We start from the raw sequence: 16536 nt of genomic DNA, 5'->3' as shown, positions 1-16536 counted from the left end.
GTTGATGTGGGCTATTTGTACACCAGTACTGGTTGCCTAGGTAATCGTCTGCAATATCCGGTCTATTGCACACTTGTGGACAGTCTGTTTGTCTGTCTCTCAGCCTTCAAACCAGGGATGGCTGCTCACCTCGCCTGTCAGCACAGCTCCTTCTCATTTAAAAAAAGTACTGTCCTGTATTGCATGCCCCCTTACATCATGGTCATCAAGGCTCACATAGCTTCTCTGGCCAGGGCACCTGTTTGAGACTGATGTCAGTGCAGGGAAGGAGGACACAATCCTAATGTGTTATATTGTTTAGGGTCTAACACCAAAGTGGTTCTCTCAGAGATGAGAAGGACTGTCGCCCTCATGGCTTTGCCTCGTGTGGGGTTTTATCGGATGTACACTTGAGCATACCCCTGACCTTATCACACGTGTCCTTCTGGGCACACACACAGACTCCACAATTGTGTCAACATTGTGTAATACATTTCCCAGACTTGGGTAAGCACGCTGTAAGTCATTAGGAGCACACATTTCTGTGGAGTATCATTAAGAATGCTACCTATAGTTTGCATGTCTGATTAAATCATCTGCATGTAAATACATGTTCTACACATTCTATTTTACTGAATGGCACTGAAAAGTTGCAGATATTACCAACACACTTACTTCCAACAGCTGTGTGTTCTTTGCTTGAGCTATGGCAGGCAGAGATGTGTGTATTATTTTCATTACCCCTTCAAGATGGGGCAGGCAGGCCTTCTGGAACTCAAGGCTTATCACCTTGGTGATGTGGATTCGGTGTTCGACGTTCATCTGCTTCACCTCACTCATGTACTCGCCGTACTTCGATAGTATAGTCCTGAAGTCATATGGAGACAATTCCAGATGTTCTAAGGATACCCTCACACTCATACGCTTGGCATCATCGACCATGGAGCAGTGCCTCTGAAAGCTTCGGCTGTACAACTCCACTTGTGACAAGGACATGTTTACAATGGAGTGCAATTTCTTCACCTGCAGATTTAAATTTGTGAAAATTTAAAAACTCAATATTTGAAGTTTTTTTGCAACCTGACACCCACATATCATGGCGACACCCCCTATGCTCTTAACAAACTAGCACTGCTGGTTGGTGGACTATTTAACCTGTTCAGCTTGGTGCCCCAAAAACATGCATTGGGAGTAAAACCTCTCACAGATTCACCCAGTGTTTGAGAAGATTGTTGCAACACTATTTAGAATATATTTCAGGGTTCAGCGAGGTAGACACACACAGTTTTGGGACAAATAAAATGTTGCTCCTACTAGTGTAGACTTAACTATGGGGACACACACTTCGTGATGAAGGCATGTATGTATGTTGTGTTTATGCCGCACAAACCTAGTCGGAACCAGGATGTCTCGAACCAGGATGTCTCGGACCAGGATGTCTGGCAGCGGAGCCTTGTAAAGTGTCAACCACAAAGGCAGGGGCCTTTGTGGATCTCACTCCTGCCTTCCATTGCTAAGGTCATTGAAAACCATGTGAACTCTGTTACCACCGAATTTATGGAGTCGAACAACTGTCTCCATGCAAGCCAATCAGGATTCCTTGCTGGCTTTAGCACAGAATCAGTTCTCCTCGAAATATCTGAATCCATCAAAATGACCCTTGACTCAGGCGGGAGAGCGGCTCTGATTCTACTTGATCTATCTGCAGCTTTCAACACCGTGCCCCATGTGAGACTCCTACAGAGACTGAAAGACTGCGGGGTGGGGGGCACGGTGTTGAAGTGGTTCTCTTCATTCCTACAAGACCGAAGGCAGGAAGTCTAAATCCACCTTTCTCCTCCCTCATGCCTCCCACGGAGGTGGGTGTTCCTCAGGGCTCTATCCTGAGCCCATTATTATTTAATCTCTACATGGCCCCTCTCGCCCTGCTGGCTGAAGCGGCTGGAGCCATGATAATATCCTACGCTGACGACACACAGCTTCTGTTTACCTGTAAGAAGGGAGAGGCTCTGGATAGCGACAAAATAAGGAACTATTTAAGACAGGTCTTTTCCTGGTTTAGTCACAACCAGCTTCAGTGCAACTCTGCTAAATCCGAAGTTATTCTTTTCGGAGTCTCGGACCAGGATGTCTGGAGACAGTGGTGGCCACCTGATATGTCCCCCCCACAGTCCTCGGTGGGAGTAGCCAAAACTTAGGGGTCAAACTGGACAACTCATTGAACATGAAGACCCAAGTTCGATCTGTGGTGGGCACCTGTTACGGAACCCTGAAAATGCTCCGGAGATTTCTTCCCCTGTTGTCCCTCTCCCATAGAAGGACCGTGGTCCAGGCCCTTATCACCTCCAGGCTGGACTACGCTAATGCCCTCTATCTGGGTCTCCCAGAATTCCTCCTCGGGAAACTCCAGGTCGTGCAGAACACGGCCGAAAGAGCCATCCTTATGCTGGGCCCCAGAGTCCATATCTCGCCCCACCTAAAGAAGCTGCACTGGCTTCCCATTCGACACAGAATTAAGTTTAAAGCCCTATCCATCGCCTTCAAGGCCCTGCATGGTTTTGGGGCCACCTATCTTAGGAAAAGAGTGAGCTACTTGGGAGGGCGCTCCTTCCAAGTCCAGGTCGCTCACCTCTGGAATGAACTTCCTTTAACAGTCAGGCAAGCGCCTGATTTTCTGCACTTCAGGAAACTACTGAAGGCATGGTTATTCCAGCAGTAATTCGGACTCTACTCCGCACTTGTGCCTCCTCCTATCCGCTCTGTCCGCTAGCGCTGGGACACTCATCTGAGTAGCTGTGAGCTCTATAAATATGGTAAAATAAATAAAAGAAAATAAATAAATGTGAGATTGGAGGGATAGCTGGGTTTTAACAGCAAAAGTGGACTGCTACTGCATCATTAGGTAATGTCATGTAAAGGTGTGCATCTTCAGCTCTTTCCTAAACTGAGGCAGTATTGGGGGAGATCTTCTTTCAGATTCAAGGAGCACTGATAAAAGCAGCCTGTTGCTTTCCTTTTTTTGCTATTCTTCATTTCCAGTCTAATAATGTTCTTAGTTTGGTCGCCAGATACCTCAAGCTTGTCAGCCAGAGAGACAGGGGTGTCATTTGTGATGGGTATGTAGATGATGCAGCTGGTTTTGAAGATGGGCTGTGCCAGCCAGGTGAGCTTGTACAGTTCCATTAGAGTGAGGGCAATATGGTAATACGTCTTCAGGTCTTGATAAGGCTGATACAGCACACAGGATGACCTTAAGGGAAGCCAATGCAGAGCCTGGAAGGATATATAGCAGGGCATTGCCATCATCCAGAAGCAAGTGTAGGAAGGCTTGAAAACAATTCTGAAGTTGTTTTCTGTGAGGAATGGTGTCACTTTCTTTAGTAGAGAGTGCTGGAACCAGGCCCTCTTGGTAGTGTGCTCTCTGGGGTAGCGATCAATGTCCAGGGTGAATCTAAATGACTTAGCATTGGGTGAAAGTTGGGGTTCGAATCCTTCCAGGTGCATGCTCTTGAGCCAGGTTACACTCTGGAACATTCTACTTCTAATATCTGTTGCTCATAAAGTGTGAATGCAGAAAAATATTTTCAGGGAAGTTACTGAAATACATGAAAGTCTGCTATAAAACAAAATAGAGGAATGGAAGACCTTGTTACAAAAAGAGAACATTGTTTGCACCTCTTAACTTTTTCAATTCCTCTGCCTTTGGTAAATAGGAATCTCCTCTGAAGCATACTATGCAGGAAGTCGTGAGCCTTTTGAACCTCAGTCAACCACCCAAAAGAACAAATGTTCCTCTCATGCTAATAGTGTGCAAAATGTGTATCTTCATGTAAGCATACGATAACCAGAATTAAGGCTATTCCTGAGTCAAGGCTTCTGGGGTAATATTCAGCAAAACAAGTGACACATTCTGAGTCCTGAATTACTTCAGCCATTGTCTCAAATCCACAAACGAGGCTTCTGATGGATCCACACTTCAGTAGTAATGCTCATGGTCTTTGAAAGACCAGCAATGTTAGTACCAACTCACAATAGTGCTGGTTTCATCCAAGATTAATCTGGATGTGGAGCAGGCCAAAGCATCACCCCACAAAGCCTATGCTGATCATACAGTTTATCACCTTTTACCACAGAGGTCTTGAAAAAGCCTTGACAGCCTCCACTGTTTCTAAATATTTAGCCCTTAAATGCAAAACCACAAAAAGCATTCGGTGTATCTCATCTGCTTGCTGAATTGGTAACATGGAGGTAGTTATGTAAGGTCAAGACTTTGATTGTCCATATATTGTAGTCTATATTTATCTGACAAAAAATCCAAAAGAATTCTATTTGCAAAATAAACAGCATACAAATATCATTGAACTTTAATGAAGATGTGCAATGGCAAGTGGAATCAACGGAGTGGAGAAGTTGGCCTAACGGCTAGGGCAGGCGACCGCAATGGCCCTGAACATCCTGTGATTCTGGGAAAATCACTTAATCTCCCCGTGCCTAACAAAAATGAATGTGTCCTCACGTAATGCAACTGGTACTATGTAAAGCGCTCTGATAACCGATTCGGGTCAAGTTTGCGCTATATAAAACTTTGTAAAAAAAAAAGTGGATTTGCATGCTATCAGTTCAGTATCACTCTGCAGATTCACTAATTGGTACTGCCACAAGGTTCAGAAATTAGTGGGTGCACAATCTGCACATGATTCCAAACTGCATTCCTTAGAATGGGGAGCTACACCCAATTTGAACATGATTTAGCAATGTCCAGGGTAGGGGAAATCGGAACGGCAAACAGTTTGCACCCCTGATTTGTGTGCAGGTTGTACCTGGCACAAATTGAATCTTCGGTTTTGGGTGCAAACGGAGATTTGGCTCAGTTGAAATTGTCCGGATGAGCAATACGCTGCAGGGTTCTGTACTAAGAGGGGAATCTAATGAGGTATATCTGAATCTGAACAGAAGATATAGTAAATCGTATTAAAAATAAGGGTTCGGGGGTAGTCGAGTTTAAGAAGTGAGCCCCCTACGCTTTTTGGGCGTGGTGGTACAGTCAGAGAACTGTTGGGTGGAATTTTGGGCTATGTCAATAGGCAGGGGCGGGGTAGCAGATATAAGGTCGGGGAAATTGGGATACCAGCCAAACTTTTGTGATAAGATGACACAGTGGCTAGTAGCTTAGGCAAGGCCAGGTTATTTCAGCCTGCCCACCCATCCCCTCTTAGTAAGGGTTGAAAGGGGCAGTGTGTAGAGGTAGCATATATGGATCAGGTGCACAGGAATCAGTGTTTATGTCGCTGAAGGGCAGGTGCCGTGTTGGTGGGTTGTCAAGATGTTTTCAGGGTTTGAATCGGTTTTATTGCTGTTGGGGTGGATGAAGCAGTTTGAAGGAGAGGGTGGAAGAAAGTATAAACTTGCAGAAGGCAGAAAGCTAAAGGGTTTCAGTTTTAGGAGGTCAAGTTAGCTCAGGATAGAGAGAATATCTATAGTGATAGGCATTCTAGTTCGGGAAATTGGGGGGGAGGGGGCAATTAGGGGTTGGAGGTGGACCAAGCAGTAGGTTGTTATTGATGTATATGATGTTGATAGTTTTGTAACTACACTGATGGCAGACTATGCTAAGATGGCTCCCACAGCCTCACAGAGGGTGGGTTGAGGGTGCATCTTGGGCCTCGAGCTTAAAGACCTGTTAATTATCTGCCATTTGATAAAGCTAGAATACGGATAGCAGCATCAACGGGTGTAAGAATTCCAGGCTTCCCTTGACCTCCGAGGGGTAGTGAGTGACACTTCGCTGATGGATTTTGCAGTACTTAGAGCAGAACAGAGTGTGTGAAGGTAGTGTTAACCCCTCACCATGCCGCGCAAACACTTAACCCGTTCGCTGCGAGCGTCGGCCAACGGCAGTTGCGAGCACTACCTCCGTAGTGCTGCGCACGTCCGTTGGCCGACGCGCCCCTGCCCGCGCATGGAAACGCCCGCACCGCATGTGATTTTACGCTGCGGTTAACGGGTTAAGAACACATCTGCTAAACCTAAAGGGAAGACATCACCTAATGCCTAACTGTGAGTGATGAGAGATGTGTTAAACATTTTCCCAAATAGCCACCGCTTTAAGTGGGCCGGGTCCTGCTTGTACTCAGCACCGTCAGTTCTAAAAAGCAGGTGCTGAGACGGGTCCCTATCTGGCTCTCCATTTTTGCCCTTACCCTCAGGGTGCATTTTTTTAAAACTCTGCAACAGTACCACCTTTCACTGCCTTTGATGTAACTTCATAGAGACTCATTATAGTTCTTTCGCAGTCTCATCATTTCAGAACTGAAGCATTTTCAGTGTTATATACTATTATAGCCTTATAGCCCACCGTAGCGGGCTATACCGGCTATTAAAGGCCCACTTCAGCGTTAGAGGACCGAGCCGAAGAAGAGGAACTTTAACAAAGCAGCGGGACTTTAATTGCCTGTAGAGCCCTGCTACCAAGGGCTATAAGGCTATTAGAACATTCTGCCACTAGAGGGCACAATGTTCTAACAAATAAAACAAAGCCTTCAGGGAGCACGAGGGGATTGAAATCCCCTCAGGCTCCCTGAAGCCTTTGCTCACAGCCAGAGCTGTGAACAAAGAAACATTGGAATGTTGGTGCTCCGGGCTTATACCAGCCATTATAGGTCCAGAGCACTCCATTGTTTCAATGGAGCTACCAACATTCCAATGTTCTAATATAGCCTTATAGCCCGCCGTAGCGGGCTATACCGGCTATTAAAGGCCCGCTGAATCGTTAAAGGCCCGAGCCGAAGGCGAGGGACTTTAACGAAACAGCGGGACTTTAATAGCCGTATAGCCCTGCTACGAAGGGCTATAAGGCTATTAGAACATTCTGCCACTAGAGGGCAGAATGTTCTAACAAATTAAACAAAGGGTTCTCGAAGCTCGAGGGGATATAAATCCCCTCGAACTTCGAGAAGCCTTTGTAGAACATTGGAATGTTGCTCTGCGGGCCTTTACCGGCCTGTAGAAGCAGGGACCACTCCATTGTCTGCAATGGAGCTCCCAACATTCCAATGTTCTAATAAGCCATAGTTGTTGCATATTTATCTTATGCAGCTAACAATCATTGACAAAGCCAATAGTCCTGGCTTGTTGTAGGTATAATGTTACTTGCTGTATTATCTGGATGCAATGACAGAAGCAGCAAAATACCAGTCCGCAGCACACTATGCTCAGCATGGGTTTTTAGCTCAGGTGTTTTAAGCCACGCCCTTAATAACAGCGGCTACACCACTTTTGGAGGTTTTTCATCCCACTTAAAGCCCTGCAAATCGTTACATTGTTCTGGTAGTCTGGGTCCAGCCCGAGAAGCAGCTCACAGTCCGGCCACGGAGTCTGAAAGTCTTCTTGTGCCGGTTCTTGGTCAGACGGCAGACCGCGACTGAGCGTTGTTTCAGAACCAAACATGGCCAGGCGGCTCTCCCGGCTAAAGGCCACGCTCTCCGCTGCAAAACAGAATTCAGTAGTTAGACGATCAGAGACGCATAATGCATAATATGATGCAAAGAAAAAATAATCAAAGCAATAAAGAAAGTTTCACCTCTTGCTAAACTGCTGCTTATAATATTACAAACATGAAAACGAGCATTTGAAAACAGCTAAATGGATTTAGTAAATACACAATCATTTAGTCAAGATTATATTGTAGAACAATGTAACAAACTATAAAAACCGAAGAACTGCTTAGTATTATTTCTTTCAGCCCTGGGAGAGCAGGGAACACACAATTGATCATGTAATTGCTTCCTGCTGTGTAGGTGACTGAGTATGAAAAAAAGGTAAGGGACTAAAAGGCCTACAAGTGTGTTCAGGCCCCTCTCACTTTAGGTGTAATGTCAGAATATCAAATACAGCATTCACAGGTTCTATCACTGTAACATCCAGTACAAATAGAGCACAAAAGCCCTGTTCAGAAGCCCGCAGTCAGCTATTAAATGTCAGCGCTCTGAATACCAAGGCTGCGTAGTCCTGGTTCCACCTCAGGCTTCTTTAATCCACTGACAGACAATGCCTGCTCTTTTAACTCAGTCTGGCAGGTTATTGCTTTCTATCTTTGTGACAGTTTTTCCTCTTTCTTGCCTTCTTCTTTTCCTATTGTGTGTTTTCCCTCTCTTCCTCTCGGGAAATGTCTGATGATGAAAAGTATGTGCCGATCACTAAAAATGAGTGCCGACCGGCAGCCACCGGCTCAAATTAAACACTATTGCTTGCTCCGTAAATTATAAGCATTTTCGCCATCTTACACTCTCTATTGGTAAGTGCTTTTAAAGCATTCAAGTCTTGGGGGAAAAGAAAACTTAACCTCAACGATCTTACTCGAATAGATGGAGGGGCCGGTAAACAAGGCAAATGCATCTCAAACGTGTGAATGGATTTCTCAATTCAGGTGTCGTCACCCCACCAATTCAGGATTAGCACACACCACTCCAGATCACTTCAAGGCGCTTTACCCAGTGGCTGCTCTACAGAGTATAGGCAGTTCCTAGCAGTGCCGTTAAGGAGGAGGAGCGTCGCCCCACTGACTTCAATAGGAAAAATAAAATGATAATAACATATCGTTATTATCATTTTATTTTTCCTATTGAAGTCAGTGGCTCTCGGGACAGGGCAGGCCACAGTACGGAGAGGAGTGGTTTGCACTCCTTAAGTGCGCATGACTGCTTGGTCAGCCCTCTTGGGCCAGCCAAACAGTCCTGTGCACTTTGCATCTTCCCCACCAGGCTTGCTCTACAAAGCCTGGCGAGGAACATGTAAAGTCTCCCAGTACCTGTCTGAGCGCCGTGGGTCAGCGCTCAGACCAATCACAACGCTGCATTGCAGCGTTGTGATTGGCAAAGGGAAGCCCGGGTGCTTCCTAATCCTTCCTGCAGCCGGCTGAGACATGAAGAAGAGGACAGAGAAGAGGAGGCTGGCTGGCTCAGGTAAGGGCTTTTTAATTTATTTTTTCATTCTGTCCCGCACCACCTCCCACCCCTCGCCTCACCACTCCTGATCGGTAGCAGCTGCTACTTGTTCCTAGCAGAACGGGGGCAGGTAAACACATGGGTCTTGTCAACCGCTACCACCCACGCTCTCGCTGGGAACCATGGCATTGCTTCCATTCCCTCTACCAAAAAGTCCCTCTTCACAAGATCCTATTTTGTCCCTAAAGTTGAGTGGCTCAGTTCTGGAATAGGATTCCTGGGCCTCTCAAACACTATTTCTCTTTTTCTTTGCTGCCAGTGAGAGGTCGAAGTGGGAGGGATTTGAGGGACATGATATGCCCATACTTTTTTTAATTTGACAGTTTCCCTACTTTATGTTAAAATGCAAGCATCCCAGGATGGGTAATAATTCCGACATCTGAGATGCTGAAGCTGAAGGGGAGAGAGTCTCCTGTGCAGTGAAGCAAGGGAGGGACAGACAGCTAAACCAGAAACAAACCTTCTTGTCAGGGTGCGTAAAGAGTGCCTGGAAGCCTGTATTAGCTTTAATGGATGGAATCACTAGAGTATTCTTTTTGAGAGGAACTATAAGGTGACCTAATGAGCTCTGGAGTGTGTGCTTTTAATGGTAACTTATGGAAAATGTTTGCACAAGGAACAGTCTGTATATTACTCAGATGTATACTTTGAAAGCGCTTTTTAAATCTTAAACCTAAATCTTTGTGGCAGCCTATCTTATACTGTGTCTAATGCAAGTTTAAGAAAATGACCTACATATTCACAGTGCTCTCTGTCAAAAGCTTGACCCTCCTAACACTAAAAGCACACAAATCCCTATTTTCCATTCAATCAATCAATCAATCAACCAAAACATTTATAGAGCGCGCTACTCACCCGTAAGGGTCTCAAGGCGTTGAAGGGAGGGGGGGTGCTGCTACTGCTCGAATAGCCAGGTCTTGACGTGTTTCCTGAAGGTGAGATGATCCTGGGTCAATCATAGTTGGGCGGAGAGGGAGTTCCACGTCTTGGCAGCCAGGTAGGAGAACGATCCTCCTCCGGTGGTGGTTCTGCGAATCCGTGGGATGGGGGCGAGGGCGAGGCTAGCGGAGCGCAGCTGGCGGGTTGGAGTGTAGAACGTGAGGCTGTTGTTGAGGTATTCGGGGCCCATGTCGTGGAGCGCTTTGTGTGCGTGGGTGAGGAGCCTGAACGTGATCCTTTTGCTGACGGGGAGCCAGTGTAGGTCTCTCAGGTGGGCAGATCTGTGGCAGTGGCAAGGGATGTCAAGGATGAGTCATGCGGATGCGTTCTGTATGCGCTGGAGTCTTTTCTGGACTTTGGCTGTGGTTCCTGCGTATAGGGCGTTCCCGTAGTCCAGTCGGCTGGTGACGAGGACCTGGGTGACCGTCTTTCTAGTTCCGGTTGGGATCCACCGGAAGATCTTTCGGAGCATGCGCAGGGTGTTGAAGCATGAGGATGAGATGGCGTTGACTTGCTTGGTCATCGTGAGAGAGGAGTACAGGATGAATCCCAGGTTGCGTGCGTGGTCCATGGGTGTCGGTGCAGTGCCCAGCGCTGTGGGCCACCAGGAGTTGTCCCAGGCGGATGAGGATGAGGACCTCCGTCTTGTCTGAGTTCAGTTTCAGATGGCTGAGCTTCATCCATTCCGCTACGTCTTTCATTCCATTGCACCAACCAGAATTTAATTCGGTGGCTCTATGGTTACAGACACAGATCTCTGCAGTACATTAACTAATAGAGGTTTCACAAAATAAAATGTGTGTGGTTTTTATATGCAGTTACTTGAAGGTAAAAGACCAACAAAACAGTTACTCAGAGGTGCTGGTTCCACCCCAGATGCCTCCTGGACTTGTAGAATTCTGCCTCTTTATGGTCCAGCACAGCCCAATCAGCCCTCTGTGGAAGTCACCACCTGATCCCAAGAGGCACAGAAAGCCCTTGCTTTATCTGACCAGGAGACGGTCCTTCGGGCTTACTGGAATCACTCCTTTGGTGCACTACTCACGCAGGAGGTTGATATTAATCCCTCCAATCACTCTCCCGGACTAGAAGGAGCCCCAAAAGTAGAGCCGGACCTGAGCCCACAAGAAATTTTGGAGCTTTGTGGCTTCGTCTCCAATTTTTATTTTAATATTAGATCAGAATATGCTCTAATGAGAGTTAGCGGGCTGAGAGAAAAATAAAAATATCCATAATTTGTCAAAACTATGAAAACACTGAACCTTACAAACCGAAGACATTTTCACCCTCCTAGGTCTCATACAGATATCCTTGTAATGTACCTTTTCTACAGACAGTGATTAAAAAGCATTTACATGTGTTGAATAATGTTAACCCTGTACATCCTCAAGAAATAAAATAGCACCTGAGATGATTAATATAAGCATTTTTTGGAGGAGGGGGGGCATGAGCAAGCAATAGAAATAAGAAAACAAATATTCTTTGCCTCTTTTTTGGTGTTGCAAAAACGAGTGCTCTTTTGGGAATTGGCCTCACCCCAATTTCCAGTTTATAGTGAACATGTTAGTAACAGGAACCCAAAATGCAAGTTTACAAATAGGAACTTAACGTAAACATGTATATCCACTCCAGCAAGTTTCAATGCCTGAGGCAGATTTGAGCAACAAACACTAGGAAGACTGTGAGTGATTAAATACATCGTACCCAACTTCAGCATTTCTGTTTCAATCAGGTTATTGTCGACTTTTGTGTTTCTGCAGGGTGTAACCATATATCAACAAGAACTACAGTCGTCAACAGAAACTAAACCAGGAAACATATCTAGTTTTGCTGTCAGCTAGAATCTATGATAGGATAAGTCTGAGATGTGGTACCTCTGGTAATGTCTGGACCCTAATCCAGGCTAGGACTAATTTCACATCGTCTTTCTTCAATATCTCATTATAGCCATATTGACAAAAAGTGGCAATGTTGAGGCACTGCTTGTCAAGCTGAATAGCTAGCGATAAACAAGTTCTTGATGGCTGAGAGTTTTAAGCATTAAGGACGACCACAAAGATAATTAAGAATATTAAGGACTATACATGGCATCAAACTGCAACTGTATGGAAATGCTATTCTAAGAGTTAGTGTTAAAACATGTAAAAAAACAAACTACACACTAGATTACCTATTGTCTTTTCGAATCCATCCACAATTGTTTCGATCTTCTGGGCAAATTCATTTCTTGCAGGAAACAAATGAACTTGGGCCACACTGAAAGAACAAACATGCATGGTTGGTAAATTGTTATCCGTATCAAAGATTACAAAGGTGATCAACAGTGTTTTTTGTAAGAACCACCTAGAGGGTATTTAAACGTACCTCTCTGACATTAGATCATCATCTTCATCAGAGTCAATAGAGACTTCACCTGGTGTAGAAATCATAAGACTCAATTTAAAAATAAGAATTGACATAGTCAAGTCAATAAATTAGACATGGCTCAAAAACCTTGGGGTATCAAGGGACTAAGCAAACCATATACAAGACAACTTTAACCCACTAACAGAAATGTCTTTAAACGCATTTGAAAATTATCCAGGCCACAGATGGTCCTCAATTCCTTCAGAAGGTCTTTATACCATTTGACTAGTATCACCTTGATCATTTTTTCACTGATAGTTCTCACCTTATCTTTTGGGACTTTGAGTCCACACATATTCTGGAATCTTAAACTCCTCAAGTCTTTTTCCAAAGGAGTAGCTCTCTATGGTGACACTTTTATAGAGTCAATTTAAAGAACAACATTTGATGTTAATAATGGGGAGACATTGTAATTTTCATTACCTAGGGGCTACATGATCTCACAAACCACGGTGCGAGCTGCCAAGTTTTGAATCTTCTGAAGGCAGCTCAGGATATTCTGAGAAGCCCCAGCAAAGATAGCTCAGCACTTATCGAGGTGGGATACTATTATGTTCTAGAAATCATGGCCCGGTTTCCTGCAGATAAGAAAAGTGGCTAACTAATGGATATAGAAGCTACACGTTCAAGTTAAAAAGCTGAAATTATTCTCAACATTCAAGTGTTACAATCGAAAATCATGCCTAGGACTTTTGTTCTGTGGGACCAACTTATTTCAGTCTTGCACAATTTCCACTAGCCACCAGTGTGTTCCAATTTGCCCCTGATGTGTTGTGAACATATCAAAAGTAACTCAGTACTGGTGGCATTTAAGGCTAACTAACTTGCCCTCATTGAGATCCTTGACTAACTCTGATAAATATGTAAAATCCAGATTATAATCCTCAATGAGGGGAAGGACTAATTAAGGTGTCATGGTCATATAGATGGGAAAGCTTCTCCCACCAGGGAAGTGCAACCCCCACTTTTATTTCCTTGAAACTTTGATTTGACAGAAAAAAGCAACACTGAGCTAAGTGGGCCCTTGTACTCCAGCCACTGCGGTCAATCAATCCAGCAAAATATGGTGACCAATGGTGTCCAAAACGTCCAGAAGGGCAGTGAAGCAAATGTCTGCAATATCCAATGAACTTTCACATACGTTCAGCAGGCCTACTGTGCACCACGACCCTGGCAATGCCTGTGTTCAATGTTCACTGATAGTCAACCATGTATTTCTAGATGAACTGTTATGTTATGTTATGTTATGTTATTAGTATTTGTATTGCGCACGGCTGCTCCAGCGAAGGAGCGTCCCGGCGCACCGACAAGGTAGCGAACACAACACAACAGGACACAGAAAATATTATTAAAAATGGGGGGTATGAATTTTAACAGAGCTCGGAAAACAGAAAAGTTTTGGCGGCCTTGCGGAAAGAAAGCAAGTCGCCAAGGGTCCGGAGTTTCAAGGGAAGAGCATTCCAAAGTGCAGCTGCCCGCACCCTAAAAGAGCGACCCCCCGCCCGACTGAGTTTGAACCGAGGGGCTGCCGCTAATTCTTGGTCCAACGAACGCAGAGTGCGGCCCGGGATGTAAGGGCACAAAAGTTGGCACAGTAAGGGAGGTGGTAGGCCCTTCAGAATCTTGAAAGATATGCACAATACTTTGAAATGGATCCGCTGCCTGACGGGTAACCAATGCAAGGCTCGCAAAGTTGGACCGGCCGAGCAAAACCTAGGAAGACCTACGATTGCTCTGGCCGCTGCGTTCTATACTCTTTGAAGTCGGGTTAGCTCGGCCTGGTTTAACCCTATAAAAAGGGAGCTGGCATAATCCAGCCGAGCTAAAACCGTTGCTTGTACCACAAGTTGACGGGTTGCGGCATCAAAATATTTAAGGGCAGGTCGCAGATTGCGCAAAATGCCAAAGCAGCACGCCGCCGTCCTTTTGGTATGGCCAACAAAGTTGAGGGAAGGGTCCAGCCAGACACCAAGATTTTTGATCTCCGTAACCGGAGTGGGGGTGGGACCCAACTCAGGGGGCCACCAGGTATCTCCCCATAGGTCCGTCCGTTTCCCAAAGACCATCACCTCCGTTTTTTTGGCGTTAAGTTGGAGACAGTTGGACGTCATCCAACCAGCCACCGCCCTAAGTCCTTCTCTGAATCTTGGGGCATCCACCCCAGAGTCCCCGCTGATCGTGACCGCTAGCTGGGTGTCATCTGCGTATGACACCATGGTCATACCACAGAGCTTCACAACCTCAGCCAGCAGCCTTACGTAGATGTTAAACGACGTGGGACTCAGCGAGGAACCCTGCGGGACCCCAAGAGACAGAGGATGACATTTGGACTGATAGGGCGGGGACGCCACACAGAAGGACCGATCACTGAGAAACGAACGAAACCACTGGTGTGCAGTGCCGGTCACCCCTATCTCCTCAAGACGCTGCAGGAGAATTTCATGGGAGACCGTGTCAAAGGCGGCGCTTAGGTCTAACAAAACAAGCGCCGCCGTTTGACCTGCATCCAGAACTGCCCGCAGGTGCTCGACCATAAATAACAATGCTGTCTCCGTACTGTGGCCGGCCCGAAAACCATTCTGGGTATCATCCAGAATGTTGGCACGCGACAGATGGTCAGTGAGGGCGATGTTAACATGCACCTCCGCGAGTTTGGCTGGCCATGGGAGAAGCGAAATCGGGCGGTAGTTTTCCGATTTTGTAGGGTCGAGAGATGGTTTTTTCAAAATGGGCATAACTACCGCATGCTTCCATTTCAAAGGCACCTGGCCAGATGAAAGCGACATGTTGATCAAGTCGCAGACCGGGCGAGCAAAAATCTGGTCTCTGAACATTGGTGGCTTGAGCGGGTCAACCGGCGACCCAGACTTGACTCGAAGAGCCAATGCCGTATAAGACTCCAAAGAGAGACAGGGGAGAGAGTCTAGCACCACCTGATCCAGCCGGATGGGTGGCCCCGTACTGGTTTGTGCAGTGGTGGGGAAGGCCCTATAGATGGTCTGGACCTTCTCCAGGATGAAAGCCGCCAGCGCTTCACAATGGGTATTGGAGCTGATGGAATTGCCGGCAGGCTTCCTTGCCACAAGGTCTTTAAGAGCCTTAAAGATGGTTTTTACAGGATTCCCACTGCTGCGAAACTCCAGAGCGTAATATGCCGCCCGGGTTCTACAAACCGCGCGGTGATAAAACTTGACCGCAGCCATATACAAGGTTTTTTTGCTGCTGTCATACCTCTTCCTCCAGTCTCTCTCTGCACGTCTGCAGACACTCTTTAAAGCCCTCAGATTGCCATCATACCAGGGGCTGGGGGCGCGGAGGCCACACTTACTGGAAACCACCGGGATAAGGGAGTCGAGGGCTCTGGTTACCCATCCGCAAAAATGGTCATAACCAGATTCCACATTCTCCACTGCACCCAGAGGGTCGTCAGTGAGAAGGCGATGGAGATCTTCCACCTTAAGTTTGCTCCAGTGCCGTCTGGGCATGGCTCGCAGTGGCGCCTTAAGTGGGGCTTCTATAAGAGGACAGTAGATAGTCACGAGCGAGTGGTCTGACCAGGTCAGGGGGAGGGGGAGGGGGGGGGCCACTGTAGCCCCCTCTAAGTTGGAAAAAAAGGGGTCCAGAATGTGGCCACCCCTATGAGTGGGATCCGAGACCAGCTGGAACAGTTGAAGGGCCTCGAGATCCGCCACCATCCCTCCCACTGCAGAAAGACACAAAGTGTCAAAATGGAGATTCAAGTCTCCAATGATAGAAAAATTGGCAGACCCCACTGCTAGTGAACTGACTGCCTCAGGAAGAGCCTCCCTGAATGCCACGGAACTACCAGGTGGGCGATAAATAAGCAATCCTGACAAGGTAAAGTGCGATGTAACTGCAACCTTGAACAGGGCGCTTTCGCATCCCGTGATGTTCTGCACACTCCAGGCGCAAGGATAGCAAGATTTAACTGCAAGAGCGACTCCACCCCCTCTCGAAGAGCGGTTGAGCGTGTAGATGGAATACTCAGCGGGGAGCGCCAGATTCAATACAGTAGAATCGGTATCCTGCAGCCATGTCTCTGTCAGACAAAAGATGTCAGGGGGGTCATTGTCCATAAGATCAGCGATATCCTGATAATGCTTGACCGCCGATCTTACGTTCAAATTCCAGATGGTAAGATGTCGTGAAGAGACATTACTGCTTATGGCCGTCTGCACTATGCAGGACC

At 46.4% G+C, this 16536-nt stretch overlaps 1 protein-coding gene across 1 annotated transcript in view; it reads right to left on the bottom strand.

Moving 5' to 3' along the window:
* Window positions 1-16536, bottom strand: part of DNAH14 (dynein axonemal heavy chain 14) — a 1144348-nt gene that overhangs the window by 898478 nt on the left and 229334 nt on the right. Inside the window, exons 15-18 of the mRNA XM_078647362.1 lie at window positions 12285-12333; window positions 12091-12176; window positions 7297-7463; window positions 655-1002 (exon numbers count right to left, since the gene is read on the bottom strand). Coding sequence (XP_078503488.1) covers window positions 655-1002; window positions 7297-7463; window positions 12091-12176; window positions 12285-12333 — 650 coding nt within the window. The remainder of the gene's footprint in view (window positions 1-654; window positions 1003-7296; window positions 7464-12090; window positions 12177-12284; window positions 12334-16536) is intronic.

Source organism: Lissotriton helveticus, chromosome 6 (genome assembly GCF_964261635.1).
Source record: "Lissotriton helveticus chromosome 6, aLisHel1.1, whole genome shotgun sequence".
NCBI classification, from domain to species: Eukaryota; Metazoa; Chordata; class Amphibia; order Caudata; family Salamandridae; genus Lissotriton; species Lissotriton helveticus.
Note: the sequence above shows the minus strand (reverse complement) of the source record. Positions and strands in the feature narration are given on the sequence as shown.